This window comes from Lipophrys pholis, assembly GCF_963383615.2.
Source record: "Lipophrys pholis genome assembly, chromosome: 19".
NCBI classification, from domain to species: domain Eukaryota; kingdom Metazoa; phylum Chordata; class Actinopteri; order Blenniiformes; family Blenniidae; genus Lipophrys; species Lipophrys pholis.
The window spans coordinates 1,492,778-1,507,780 of record NC_137647.1 but is presented as its reverse complement, the minus strand read 5'-3'; the positions used below and the strand labels follow the sequence as shown (position 1 = coordinate 1,507,780).

Below are 15,003 nucleotides of genomic sequence, written 5' to 3'. Positions count from 1 at the left end.
CTGACACACTGAACACAAACAATTAATCTGGTAAATTCCATATAAATATTCTAAAAGTTCTGATTCAGATTAGAAAACTAGACTAAAGCGCAAAAATAAGTAAATCTGATGTTTGAGGTTTTTTTTTTCTCAATGTATTTTAGGAGTTTGGGGGTGAAAATATAAAATGTGGAGTTTTACCCAAAATAAAAGTTAAAACTTTTTAAAAGTCCTTTTTGATTTTAACGTTTTCACATTTTATTGGTTCAAACATCGACGACGTTTTGATTCCGATTAGTTTTTACTTTCAAGCAGGTTTAGTCGGTTTGCGTCGCAGCATTTGATGCTCGGAGGAAGAAAGCGAGGGATTATCGTCGTTTCTGGATTTCCGGGTTGAGATTAGTTTTTATTTTATCTCTTTTCAAAAGACGAGGACGAAACGACGAGCAGAGCAGCTTCCCAGTGTCCATCACTCAGGCTCAGGGACCGTCTACAACACACACACACACACACACACACACACACACACACACACACACACACACACACACACACACACACACACACACACACACACACACACACACACACACACACACACACACACACACACACACACACACACACACACACACACTCGGCTGTAGATTTCCCTTCCTTCATAGTAACGTCTGCTCGCGGCTAAAGTGAAGCTAAATGGAGGAACTGTGTGTGTGTGTGTGTGTGTGGGGGGGGGGGGGGGGGGGGGGGGGGGGGGGGGGGTAGTTAAGTGGACGGGTGGGGGGTGGGGCTGGGGGGGGATGGCTTTTAAGAGTGTACATTCGCTCCTCTCCAGTGTCCTTTGAGTCCAGCGGGATTATAATCTGGATTAATGCCCAGGAGAGGAAAATGAAAAGGTTTTAGGTGCTGCTGTGAATCTCTGTAAAACTACCGACTAATATAATCCTAATATAATCCTCTAGAATATCAAAATACCGCGTTACACGTCTCTGATACGCGTCTTCTTTAATAGATCTCTGCATCTGTTGTGCCTTTAAAATACACCCTTCAGTAAATGTTTAGGAAAAATACTGTACAAAAAGAAGGTGTGTAATCCAGGTCCATATAAACATCTCGTGTTGGTCTGCGGCAAACAAACAAACAAACAAACAAACAAACAAACAAACAAACGCTTCGGGTTTAACCACAGTATCCGACAACACCAGCCAACCTCCTGTCGCCTCTTTTTTACATTCATGCAGCCGTCTTGAGGAGAAGGCCGGACATAGAGCGACACACACACACACACACACACACACACACACACACACACACACACACACACACACACACACACACACACACACACACACACACACACACACACACACACACACACACACACACACACACACACACACACACACACACACACACACACACACACGCACACACACACGCACACACAGAGTCTCCTAACGTAGAAACATTCCGAGGATTCATGCTAAACAGAAGAAGGATTATCCACAACTCCAGTAAAATGAAAGGAGGGGCAGAACCCTGAAAGGAACCATGCTTCAGAACGCAAAACGTGGGAGGAGCTAAACAACAACCAGCGGAGGAGTAACACTAACAAGTTATATCAACAGAATATAGAGATTTATAGAGATTTATTTATATTTATATATATTTATATAAAAAACAACAATCTTCCATCTGAGAAATAAAAAGTAGATAAATATGAGGCGGGGGAGGAAAGACAGACGAGAGAGGAGAACAAACCGGATCCGATTGTGAGACACGCGTTAGTGCAGAGGTCAACTAAGGTCAGCTGGGTTAGCGGAGGAGGAGGAGGAGGAGGAGGAGGATGAAGATGTGAGGACTTGTACAGTAGGTAGTCGGTTTAGCTGTGACCTGGAATTATTGCTCAGTGTCCGAGTCGTGACAGTAAAAAAGAAAAAGCATCTTAAATGTAAGCGGTGATTGCGCATCTTTTTTTTCCGTTTTTTTTTTTTATATATAAGCGATGCGAGGAAGAGGAGGAGGAAGAAGAGGTGGAACCAAAACACAACGAGAACATGGAGCAAAGAGACTGAAGGGGCTTGAAGCAGCGGGGGAGGGGGGGGGTTTAACATTTCAGTCCTGATCTCACGTATAAAATCGGTATGAAAGTGAACAACAAACAGCATGGCATTGATTCTCGGGGGAGGGGGGAGGGGGAGGGGCTGGCTCATAAGTCCTCACGGGACGTTAAAGGTACAGTATGTCACAAGTCGCGAGCCGCAGCTGGCTTGGTCTTGCAGTACCACTTTGTACCACCAGATGGTGCGTGGAGTCGATCTCTGCCGCCCCTGCTGGTCCAAAGTGGCTCTGCAGCCGTCCTGCGTGCTGAACTTTTAATGTGTGTATATATATATATATATATATATATATATATATATATATATATATATATATATATATATATTTGTAGATTCTTTAACATCGTGTGCAGGAAAGTGAAAAAGAGGAGCGAACAAATTGAAGCTTATATACCAGAATCATACAGTGGGGGGGGGGGGGGGGGGGCGGGGGCGACACGTAGTCCTTCAAACGAGGGAGAACGGGGAGGGGGCGGGGTCAGGGCAGGGGGCGGGCTCACAGCGGCCCGTGCCGGGCCTCGTATTTAGCCACAATGTTCTTGCAGCGGCCGAGCTCCTTCCTCAAGTCCGCCACCTCCATGCGCAGAGCGGCGTTCTCCTTCTCCAGGAAGCCGGCCCGGATGGCGATCTGGTTCTCCTTCAGCCGCCGCGCGTCCCGGGAACGCTTCGCCGCCACGTTGTTCTTTCTGCGCCGGGCCCAGTACTTATCGTCCTGCAGGGGGCGACAGAGGGAGGGGTCAGCAGGGAGAACAGCCAATCACGATGAAACAGGAAACACACGTGCTTCATTTCTTGATAAAAACGTTGTTTTTAAAATCATTTTCTTAATTAAGAAGGAAGGTATTTACTTATGTACGCATGTGTGTGGTGCTTTATAAATAAAGTTGAATTGAATTCATGCATATCCTTGTCGATTTACTCATTCCTTATATTTTTGTCGTTTACTTCGTTTTTCTCTTCTTTCTTTCTCTCTTCCCTGGATTGTTTACGTCAACAAACATTAATTGCGTTAATACTTTAACTTTAAATTCTCAGTATAAATTCAGTTTGTTTCACCTTGTATTTGTGATTTTAAAACTAATCTTGTTTAGTTGTTGTATTAGAGCCATTAAGTCGGTATGTTTATTGTTACTAGTGATTCTGTCAGGTTATATTTTTCAGATTTTATTCGTTATTTATTAAATCTATAGTGCCAACAAACAGCAATGATGATAAATGTGTTAAAAAAACATCCCCAAACCACATAAAGGTCATAAAAAAGCTTCTTTCTGTCTTCATGTGTGAATCAGCGTCTGATTCTATATTTCTTATTGTTGTTGTTTGTTATTTCTCACTGTTTTCTTTTGCACTTATTCACTGGTTGCTGACTAATCTAATCTAATCTAATCTAATGGGATTAGATTGTGTGACTTCCTGAGTCCAGACGTTCACCAGGAGTGTTTTTGCGTTTGGCCGCTCACCTTCAGGTCCTCGGGGATGAAGACCTTGCGTGCCTTCTTGATCATGGGCTGAGGCTTCAGCTCCTCGGCGGAGAACTTGCGCTTGCGGGGGTCAAACATCTCCTGGCCGGGGACGCTGGACAGAGCCAGGTCGGCCGGGTCGGGGTCGTAGGTCACCGGGACCTGGATGGACTCGGGGTCGATGGGGCTGGGGGTGTCGCGGGCCGGCGGCAGAGCTGCAGGGGGGGGCGGAGAGTCAACGTCACGAGTCAGACGTCTGAGCTGCTTAATGAAGTTTCTCGTTGGAGAAACGTGAAGTAAAGATTCAAGACTGCACTGAGAACGAAGTGAAACTAGATGGGAGTAAAAAAAATACCTCAAGAAATAAAATAATTGGGGGAAAAAATTTAAAAATAAACATAAATGTAAGAGAAACTAAATTCAAAAGAAATAAAAAACAAAAAAGGTCCTATACAACAGTGTTTAGTAAAAAATCAGATGGTTAATTGTATCGGTGGAGAAGGAGGAGCAGGACAGAGGCTTCGCCCGACTCCTGGTCACAGATGGTCGGTCGGTATTTATTTTATTACTCATTTTTGGCTTTGCTTTGCTCTTTTATGTTTATTTGTTTTGTGTGCTTTAATTCAGTTTTGTTGTTGTTGTTTTGAATAATCTCATCTGTACGCACATGTCCAAAATAAACTTTTAATTCATTTAAAAATAAGAATGAATAAATGAAAGTTGTGGAGAACATGTCACTCAGGTCCCAAAAACATTTTCTAAAAAATGTATGAAGTGATCAGGTGGGCAGTAGATGGGAAATAAAAAACAAACAAACAAAAAACAATAAAACTTTAAAACAAAACTGTGATAAAACAAAAACAAAACAATCTAACTTCAAAAAAGCATTAAAATATATATGAATTAATTGTTAAAATGACCTATAAAAAAATACTAAATGGGATTAAAATGACTCATAAATGTGAGAAAAACTAACTGAATTCCAAACTAGTTGAACGAGTGTTCAGTCAAAAAATCATAATAAATAAAAATGGTCAAAAGGACGACTTGTCAATAAAATGAAATAATGTAGGAATAAAAGACTAAATGGTTTAAAACTATGAAAGAATCCAAATGAAACCAAAACATGAATGAAAACTAACTAATTCCCTGTTAGTGAGTTTTATTAAAACTTGCAGAATAAAGTAAATATTGGTGGTTTTGTGCATGTTGTTCTTGATGTGTCCACCGGGCGGCGCTGTGACACAATTAATTTAACCTCCTGCAGGAAAACAGAGGCTCAGGTAAAATTCTTGTGTGTGTGTGTGTGTGTGTGTGTGTGTGTGTGTGTGTGTGTGTGTGTGTGTGTGTGTGTGTGTGTGTGTGTGTGTGTGTGTGTGTGTGTGTGTGTGTTAATTCGGAGAGGAGATAAACAAATGAAGATACCGACTCTGTTTACACACTTGGAGCTTTTCTTCTTCTTCTTGTTCTTTTCCAGATCAAGAATTAAATCACAGAAAGAAAAATACTAAAGATAAAAACTGAAAACTCCCCAGCTGTTCAATCAAGAGAATAATTAAAAGATAAAACTCTTCAGGACTTTAATACTATTTACCTCATTCTTAACTCAACTCTGACCTCTTGTGGAAGAAAACCGCACTGCAGTTCCTCTTGTTAATTACCCGTTTTAATGCATATTTTTGCATTGAATTGTTTTGTACAAACCGTCGCATTCTGCAGCTTATTTTACGTTCTTAGTGGTTCATTTAAAATATACATAGTTTATTTTTAAGCACAAAAATCCGTCATTTTATTAGAGAAAGTTTGTTGTAGATATACGTAAAGCGACTTTCACCATCTTGTGGTGAAAAATGGTACTGCAAACTGATTTTAGCCCCCGATTCCTCAGAAATGTCCAGTAGAATGTCGGTTCGCTCCATTTTGTTCACATTTATAGCGTCTGTGTGTTTTTCACAGCGCAGACCCAACACCGATTTATTCTTTTAATACTCAGTAATATGGTGATAATTTACTTAATTTCTCTTATATGATTCTATTGTTGGTATACTGTATGTTTCACTGTTCTCTTTTAATTCCTTTAATTCTCATTTTACCATCTGACTTCACTGGAAAGCACTTAGTCAGCTGTGAAGGGCTTCATACATACATAAATACATGTTGATTGGTTGACTGATATGCAAACTGGAAGTTGGAGAAGTAAATATTTGCGTTTTGTCGGGTCACATGACTCCTCTGCACCACATTTGGAGCTAATCTGTCCACAAATAGTGGGACTGATCCCGCCTCCTTTCATTCAGAACTCCAGCTGGAAGCTTCTTACCGACTAAAAGTGGCGTTAGCGAGACGCTCCGTCCTCGCCCTAATCACCTTTGATCTCCTAATTAACGGCGTTACGGCACCGCGGCGTTCCTCACCTGGTTTCACCTGGCGTACCGGGGGGGAAACTAAAAGTAGAGGGGGGACAGGGAGGACAGGGAGGACAGGGAGGACAGGCTGACCTATAAACAGACATGTCAGGCCATGGTTAGCGCCAGCCGTCACGCTACGTGTCCACGTCCAGCTCACTGTGATAAGGCCTGATAGCGGATGACCTTTGACCCCCCATGAACAAGACTCTCTCTCTCTCTCTCTCTCTCTCTCTCTCTCCTCACTGCTTATCAAAGATCAAAGGCCACAAACACACTTTCGGTTGCCTGGAAACCAAACACAACCACAACTTCAACCCGACTTCAAGCTGTAAACAGTCCAACAGAGACAATATGTAACCCGACTTCACGCTATAGAAACAATATTTAACCTGAAACAATACTTAATGCAACTGTAAATAGTAAATTAATTAAATTACCAAATAAAACAAATAATAATTAATAATTAATAAAAAATATACCATTTAATTAATAAAAGTAAAAAGTATTAAAATAAAAGTTTATATAATTTTATTATAAAACAAATAAAGATTTGAGAATCAGATTATATATTAAATGATATATTTATAATAAACAGATTATTTTCTGACGAGCATCATAAAATATTTAATATATAATCATTTGACAGTTCTTTTAACTCTCTGGTTTGTAACATGTTATTTCAATCAAATATTTCAGGAATAAAGATAAAAAAAAATCTTAAAAAATGATTAGTTATTAGAGAAAAAAGATCTGATTCTTCATTGTTAAAAGACTAAAAATGTGTTAATTATTTCAGATGTATTATTTTCTGTGTTTGATCTTTCCATGTTGGTCACCACCACATAAAACTATACATTCCACTAATCTATATAATTAAGCCTCACTTATTTCTTTTCTCGTGCTTTAATAAAATCTTTTTTGTTGGACTGTTGTAACATTTGAAGTCAGATCCAGAACCGGCGGTTGGGTTCTGGTTGTTTTCTTGATTTGATGCGAGACGTGTCCTATAATTAGTCCATTAACGTGATCCTGGAGGGTCGGTGTCTCTGGACATGCTGATCCTGAACACGAACACCAAAAAGAAGCCAAAGTGCGTCACCACCGAGAGGAAACCGCCAGAGATTCACACGCCTTCATCTACACTTTTTTTTTTTTAAAGGTTACAGATTTCCAGCTCATTGTTGGATTTATATTTCTCAGAATGATGTTAAACTGCTCCAGTGTCCCGCGGTTCAAAGGTCAGCAGCAGGTTTATGTCCCTGCAGCAGAATAAATATTACCTTTCGATAACGACCACGCTAAACGAGCTCCAGGATAACGTGTCGCCTTTTAAAAAAAGGTTTATGGTCATTTTGAGCCACGACTGGAGGTTTTGAATGGAATATATGTCAAATATTTGCCCTGATTGATTTACAAACTCTAAATTTAGCCGGCTCCATGCGCCGATGCATTTGTGGCTTTAAAGGACACGGAGGAATGCAGCGCGACACGGCCTTTGACCCCCGCCTCGCTGACTGAGGGGAAGGAAAACAGCCTCCGCCGCAGCGTCCAGCTCGTCTGTGTTGCGAGCGGCGATCAGCCGCTGCTGCACCGGCGGTGGGGTGGAGGAGGTGGAGCGGCTGGTTCAACGAGACCAGCCTCGCTGAGCTGGAACAACACCGCGCACACGTGACCAAAGCACACCCGAGTCCATGTGATGTCGGCTGGGTACAGGCTGTGCTCTGGCTCCCAGTCCAGGCAGAGCTGGAGCCACGGCAGAGGGGAGGGAGGGAGGGAGGTGGAGGAGGGAGGGAGGGAGGGAGGGAGGGAGGGGAGGCAGGTTCATGCTGTGACGAGCTTCGGCTGCACACGGTGCTGCATGTGTCTGTCACATGGCTCAACACGCTGCAGGAAACGCTTCACATGAAGATGCAGACGGGCACAGACAGTCGAGCTCGGCCTCCACACACGTGAAACAACACCTGAAGACGGTGTTCTGTACGGTGTTCTGTACCCACACACTGTGAACCAGGGTCTAACAACACCTGAAGACGGTGTTCTGTACCGACACACTGTGAACCAGGGTCTAACAACACCTGAAGACGGTGTTCTGTACCGGTGTTCTGTACGGACACACTGTGAACCAGGGTCTAACAACACCTGAAGACGGTGTTCTGTACCGGTGTTCTGTACGGACACACCGTGAACCAGGTTCTAACAACACCTGAAGACGGTGTTCTGTACCGGTGTTCTGTACAGACACACCGTGAACCAGGTTCTAACAACACCTGAAGACGGTGTTCTGTACCGGTGTTCTGTACAGACACACCGTGAACCAGGTTCTAACAACACCTGAAGACGGTGTTCTGTACCGGTGTTCTGTACGGACACACTGTGAACCAGGGTCTAACAACACCTGAAGACGGTGTTCTGTACAGACACACCGTGAACCAGGTTCTAACAACACCTGAAGACGGTGTTCTGTACCGGTGTTCTGTACCGACACACCGTGAACCAGGGTCTAACAACACCTGAAGACGGTGTTCTGTACAGACACACCGTGAACCAGGTTCTAACAACACCTGAAGACGGTGTTCTGTACCGGTGTTCTGTACCGACACACCGTGAACCAGGGTCTAACAACACCTGAAGACGGTGTTCTGTACAGACACACCGTGAACCAGGTTCTAACAACACCTGAAGACGGTGTTCTGTACCGGTGTTCTGTACGGACACACTGTGAACCAGGGTCTAACAACACCTGAAGACGGTGTTCTGTACAGACACACCGTGAACCAGGTTCTAACAACACCTGAAGACGGTGTTCTGTACCGGTGTTCTCTACCGACACACTGTGAACCAGGGTCTAACAACACCTGAAGACGGTGTTCTGTACCGACACACTGTGAACCAGGGTCTAACAACACCTGACTGAACCGAATGAAGCCAAAACACTCCAGCGTCACCTGGACCCCACACACACACACACACACACACACACACACACACACACACACACACACACACACACACACACACACACACACACACACACACACACACCAACGGTGACGCATGAAACCACTTCCAGGTTTTCAGAATCTTCCGTGACTCCAAACATTTAATTCGATCAAATATTGTGGCCGTTGATGCAGAAGATTGCAGGTTCAGATTAGGATTAATAAATGTTTTGTTTTTTTTTAAAGCTGATTTTTGCCTCAATTTGAAATATGTTTTCCTGAAAAAGTGACAAATAAGCTGTTAACTTATCAACAAACTACAATTAATCATTACTTTTACTCAAGTGCTCCAATTTCTCCTTTATTTTCTCCAAATGTTTTCATTGAACATCTTTGTGTGAACGACCTTTGACCTTCAGTTATGTTGTTTTATTAACCCTTTATCGAACTTTATTGGTTTTGATGTTTAATTACCCATTCTATAAGTCTTTATTATAACGAGAAACATTTATTGTTCCGGTTATACAATACAATCATAAAAGATGCTCTTTGTGCTGATTTAGTACTTAAACAATCACATCATTCAGTGTGAACCGTCAGTCTTTATCTGTTAATCCAGTTTAAGTGACATTTAGTTGAGCTTTCTGTCGTTGATAATAAATTACCTATTAAACGGTTTTATTAATACGTTTTATTGAACATAAGATGCTTTAAACTTTACGTCTTGCTTTGGGAAGTTACGTTATTAATGGTTTTGTTCCTTTAAATAAAAAAATTCTCACATTTTGAAAAATATTTACGATGATTTTTGATATTAATTAGATATTAATATTAATTGAGGAAGTGTTTATTAGAATTTCAACCCTTTCCTTTAATTTAAGGTATTTTCACAATCTTTTTTGAAACGTTTGACTGATTCTTATTGAGAATTCGAAGGAATTTTTGACCATTTATTTTGAAAAGCTGATCGTGAACTACTCTGATTACTTTGTGGTATTTTCAACAATCGGCTACGGTGAAGCGTGTCATAATATCTTAAGGCATTTTAGACACTTTTCAGATTAGTTTTTAAACCTTTCTGATGTTATGATCAACAATCTTAATAAATGTTTTGTTATTTAGAAGCTTTTCTTTACATTTTTCACCTTAAAAATTAGAATTTTATTTACTTATTTTTTGACATTTCTGAAATCTGTCAGCTATTTTGTGTCACATTTTCATATTTGTTTAATTTTTGATTATTTGATCTGATAATTTTACTATTTTCAAACCAATATTCTGATATTTTTGATGATTCTCTAATATGATGACCATTTTAAGAGTTAACAGCATTTTTATTTACATCTCAAGTAATATATATTTGATTATTTTGGCCATTTTCTGATGGTTTCTAAGCTTTTTGTGATATTTTTGAGCATTTTGAAGGAGGTTTTACACACGAGGTGGAATGAAGTTAAAGAATAGTTCCAGTGCAGGCCAAACAGGAAGAAAATATATAGAATATAGAATATCAACATATAGAAAGAATTTTGGCTTTTCTTCACCTTTTTGACAACTTAGTTGATATTTTTCCAGAATGAACGTCTTTTCTTAAAGTTGAGACTCGTTACTTTAGGTGAATTTCTGCGGACGGAGAATAATGAGAGACTTGAGCGTCGCCATGTTTTGGTTCTTCTGAGTGTGTTTGATGAACCACACACAGAGTGGGTGAACTGTGTTTACGCTCGGCGCTCCAGGTTTCTTCCTCCCGCCCGTCTCCGCGTCGCGGCGGCGTGCTGGGAGGAAGTGTGAGCGAGGTGGCGCTGCACAGATCTCCCGACACCTCGCCAACGTTTGGGCCCCGGGCCAGAAGCTCCAATCAGACGCCGCCACGCCGCCCTGTGAGCGAGGACGTTCAGGACGGCTTCACGTGTGCCACGCTTCCTCCATGCCGCCGCCGCCGCCGCCAAGCGAGCAGCGGAGAGATCCGAGGGAATCACCGCCCGCCCTCTGTCGTGGTCTGAGGCGCTGCAGAGTCCACCTGCATGTTTCTGACTCCATCAGGCGCTGACCGACTCCACGCCGACACTCAGACTCCGCCCACTCAACACTACCACGTAAAACAGCGACGCCTCCACCCGACTGACCTCCTGCAGTACCACATCGCTGACATGTTTCGGATCATTAACTTTTAAATTCCACCACTTCAGACCAAAACGTTCCTGTTTTGATACTTCAGGTCATTTTAAATCCAATTTTAAACAAATGTATGTGATTTCAGACAATTATGCTTATTAGCTAATATTTACAACTATTAGTCAATATTTTGAATTATTTGCTGGCATTTTAGACGGATTTCTAACATTTTTGATAAATTTAGACTTAGATTAAAGACTTCCTTTTTTTGCGACAGGCTTCCTTTGTTTTCAGTTATTTTCTAATTTTCATCTACAACATTGAATATTTGACATTTATATTTTTTGCCATCACCTCATTCTGATATTTTTTATCAATTTTTTTAAGATTCAGCATCTGTTCTGGTTTTAAAACCATTTTCTTTAATGTATTAGAATGACTCGATGTTTCCGCTCAGATTATTTCCCGACATCTTAAAGTCATAACAGTAAATAGATTATGGAGGCTATGGTCATGCGGGAGGTCGACCTCTTTGAAATTATTTAAGTCACTGTTTGGACCAGATGAAGTCTCTCATACATTGTAAAGCCTCTGAATACTGAAAACTTTATATCTGCTCAGATGAAGTCTTATAGAACTAAAGAACAGCTATTTCTATAAGAAAACAGGTAAAGTAAAACTCTACTTAAAGAGATATGAACTCACTGATCTCTTGGATAAAATCTTTGTTAAAGAGAAAAAGAATTCTCATTTTGTGGATTTATTTAAATGTGTTCAGGCCCCAAAAAGCAGAAATGTCCAGGTTCAACCAATATAAGGAGCTTAGATTCAAACCCTGCAGGGAATTCCTGGTGGATCAGAGGAAAGCTGGCAGGAAATGAACGTAAGTCAATGTAAAGGCATGAAAACACAGCTGTGTGTGTGTGTGTGTGTGTGTGTGTGTGTGTGTGTGTGTGTGTGTCTTTTTCTACACCGGCGGGGACCTGTAATCTGATTACCCTTTGATCTGCGGGACTCGTCAATACTGTGAGTAAAGATGGAGGACGATCACACGAGGACGATCAATAACCTGCTGCTTCAGACGTGTTTTGGTTTTGATTTCAGGTTGAAGTTCAGAAAATGTGAATATTCATGTTTTCCACTGTCCTTGTTTTTATAGAACCACATGAATATTAATGAGACGGTGCGACAGACTGGTAAACCTACTGTGTGTGTGTGTGGCTTCCCAGGTGAGTGTGTGTGTGTGTGTGTGTGTGTGTCCAGGTGTGTGTGCTGACCTGCGGTGCCGGGGCTGTGCAGGCACGGCTGGGGCGCCATGCCCGTGTGGACCGACGTGGTGGCGCGGCTGCTCAGGTCGACCACGGAGGGCGTGGTCGGGGTGGGAGGGGGCGGGGCCTGCTGCAGGGCGGCGGGCTGCGGGGCGGGCGCCGCCTGCGGGGCGGCAGGGTTGCTCTGCGCCGCGTTGGCGGGGATGCCGTTCTCCGACAGGAACTCCTCCAGGTCCATGTACTCCAGCTGGAAGTTGTCGCCGTCGTACGGCAGAGTCTTGTCCCACAGCGTCGGGCCCAGGAAGGCGGACTGCGGGTGGCTGGCCGTGCTGCTCTCATCCTCCAGCTTCTTCTCCTTCTCCTTGTCCTTCCCGAAGCCTGCGGACGTCCACACACACACAACCCACATCGTCACCTCATCCACTCCACCGTCCTGCTGCTCCTCGCTGGAGGTCGGCAGGAGATCCAACGACCCCCGAGCGCCGGTGGCGGCGTCACACCGAGTCACGCTGATTCAACTCAACTAATCCAGGATCAATACAAACACTGGAACCTGTTACATTCCTCCTCAAAGTACAGATAGATTTCACCACATTTAACAACTTAAGGCTGAATTCTCCAGTTTTAATGAGGTTCTTGTGATGCACTGAAAGACAAAACCAAAAACTATGAAGGTAGAAAACTATAAAAGCTCATTCTAAATGTCTTGTAGTTACACTATTAGATGTTTTCGGTCTCTTATTTTTCAACTAAATCTGCGCAATTTTTACTTTTCACAACAAAAGTTTCATTTCATACAAAGTCTTTCTGGGAAAATATAATGAAGTTATTTCTGTCGTAAACTGATCAGCTGCATTGGCGCTTTAGCCGAATTTAAATAGATATAATTTCACATTTTAACCATAAAAGATCAAAAAACTGTTCGCTCATTTTAATAATGGAGGAAAAAGTAGGTTTGTTACTTTTGATGTTAAATTCAGTGACATTATTTTTTTTAAATATCTCACATCAGATTAATTCTATCAAATAACAATTTTAACTATAAAACTTCTTTAAGGAGGCTATCGTGCAATTTCACTTTAAACATGACAATAACAATGACTCCAAGATAGAATTTTGCCCAAAATATTTCTTAAATTTCACTATAAAATAATAATTTTACTAGTTACTACACGTGACAGAAGCTGGTTTTAACTGTTTAAATCTAATTACATCAGTGTTTATAAATCATGAATAACACAAACATTGATTTACTTTTGTATGATTTAAAATGATTGCACCTTTAAGGACACTATTCATGAATGTTAATTATCAGAAAAACCTGGATTTCAAATATTTTAAGCCCAGTCAGAGAAATTCCAAAATGGTTTTTTTCTCAGTGTAAATAGTTTTTTTGATGGTAAATTGTAATTTTATAATACTTCAAAGGAAAATCTATTGGTTTATGTTGGTATGTTATTGTGTCATTTTGCATTTTATGTGACAAAGATTTAAAATCCTCTCACTTCTGCTGGATTTTAATGGATTTGACAGAAACCTTGAATAGAAAACCCAGAAAACAGAGGATTTTAAAATGAGTGGTATTTGGAGATGTGTTATGTAACACTCCAAAACACCTCACATACAACTGCATGATAAATGTTTATATCAGCATTATAACCACAAACAAATCATAGCAAACAATTCTTAAATATTTCTATATTACTCCAGGTGGGGAATGGCATTTCATTTTCCATAAACTGGACAGAAAATAAAAAGAAATCTTGATTTTAATGCTTTAATTTGACATTTCACGAATAAACAAACACACAGAAACCGTAAAAGGATATAACTCATAAAACAGGATTATTCACACCGAAAATTAAGTTAATTGGGATTAAAAAAAATGCTTTTTATCAGTGTTTAAATTAAAAATAAACACATTATTTATGTTGATAAATAACAGTAGAAACGACGCCCTCTATCGGCGGCAGGCGGTATCAGTAAAATAAATCCCTCTGAAGAGGTTTAAAGGTAAAAAAACGGGATAAAATCAGCGGATGAAATCAGATAAAATGTGAGGAAAAGCGGGTTAAATTAACTCGTGAGAGGCGGCGCAGGATGTCATTCGACAGTTTCAACGTGAATCTCAGTGAGAGACAAGCGGGGTTTTTTTTATCGTGGAGCTCCGTGGCTGTGTTCGCGCTCGGCTCCCCCGCAGCAGGCAGCCTGCGCGCGGGTCGCGGCGGCGCGGAGAGACGCACCTTCATCGTGGTGGAACGGCAGCTTCAGCGGGTTCTCCAGCAGCGACTTCAGCACGCCGTGGGTCGGCGGCAGGAACCCGGGGCTTATCGGGAGAGGTCGGGCCATTTTCTCCATATGTCTTCAAGGGTAAGTTGGGGAACAAGATAGAAAATCCTCCTCGTGAACGGTCGTAAAAAAATATTTAAAAAAAATAAAAACAAAAAGATTTTAAAAAAAAGGCGGCCGAGCTGGTTGAAACCCGCCGGTCCGAGAAGTCCGCAGCTCCGGGGCTCAGAGGACGTCGAGGCTCCGCGCAGCAGCTGCAGCGGCGGGACGGTGAGCGGCTGGCTGGCTGGCTGGCGTCGGGGCTGGCTGGCCAATAGCTCGGAGGAGGAGCGGGAGGACATGGAGGAGGAGGAGCGGCGGCAGGAGGAGGAGCAGCGGGACGGGCAGAGACACTCCGCCGTCCATGTGCGGAGACGGACGCCGCT

The 15,003-nt window shown here is 42.0% G+C and overlaps 1 protein-coding gene across 1 annotated transcript; it reads right to left on the bottom strand.

Annotated features, from left to right (window-relative positions):
• Positions 1 to 2,452: 2,452 nt before the first annotated feature.
• Positions 2,453 to 14,786, bottom strand: hlfa (HLF transcription factor, PAR bZIP family member a). Its single transcript, XM_080487454.1, has 4 exons — positions 14,533 to 14,786; positions 12,299 to 12,667; positions 3,560 to 3,774; positions 2,453 to 2,811 (listed from the first exon to the last, which is right to left on the bottom strand). The coding sequence occupies exons 1-4, from the start codon at positions 14,645 to 14,647 to the stop codon at positions 2,596 to 2,598; spliced, it is 915 nt and encodes a 304-aa protein (XP_080343580.1). The 5' UTR covers positions 14,648 to 14,786; the 3' UTR covers positions 2,453 to 2,595.
• Positions 14,787 to 15,003: the final 217 nt, after the last annotated feature.

Excerpts from the sequence above, each read along its gene's own strand:
- hlfa (XM_080487454.1), bottom strand. The coding sequence starts at position 14,647 with ATGGAGAAAATGGCCCGACCTCTCCCGATAAGCCCCGGGTTCCTGCCG. Across the intron at positions 12,668-14,532 it reads GCCGTTCCACCACGATGAAG|GCTTCGGGAAGGACAAGGAG; the intron begins GTGCGTCTCTCC and ends GGACGTCCGCAG. Across the intron at positions 2,812-3,559 it reads TCATCCCCGAGGACCTGAAG|GACGATAAGTACTGGGCCCG; the intron begins GTGAGCGGCCAA and ends CGCCCCCTGCAG.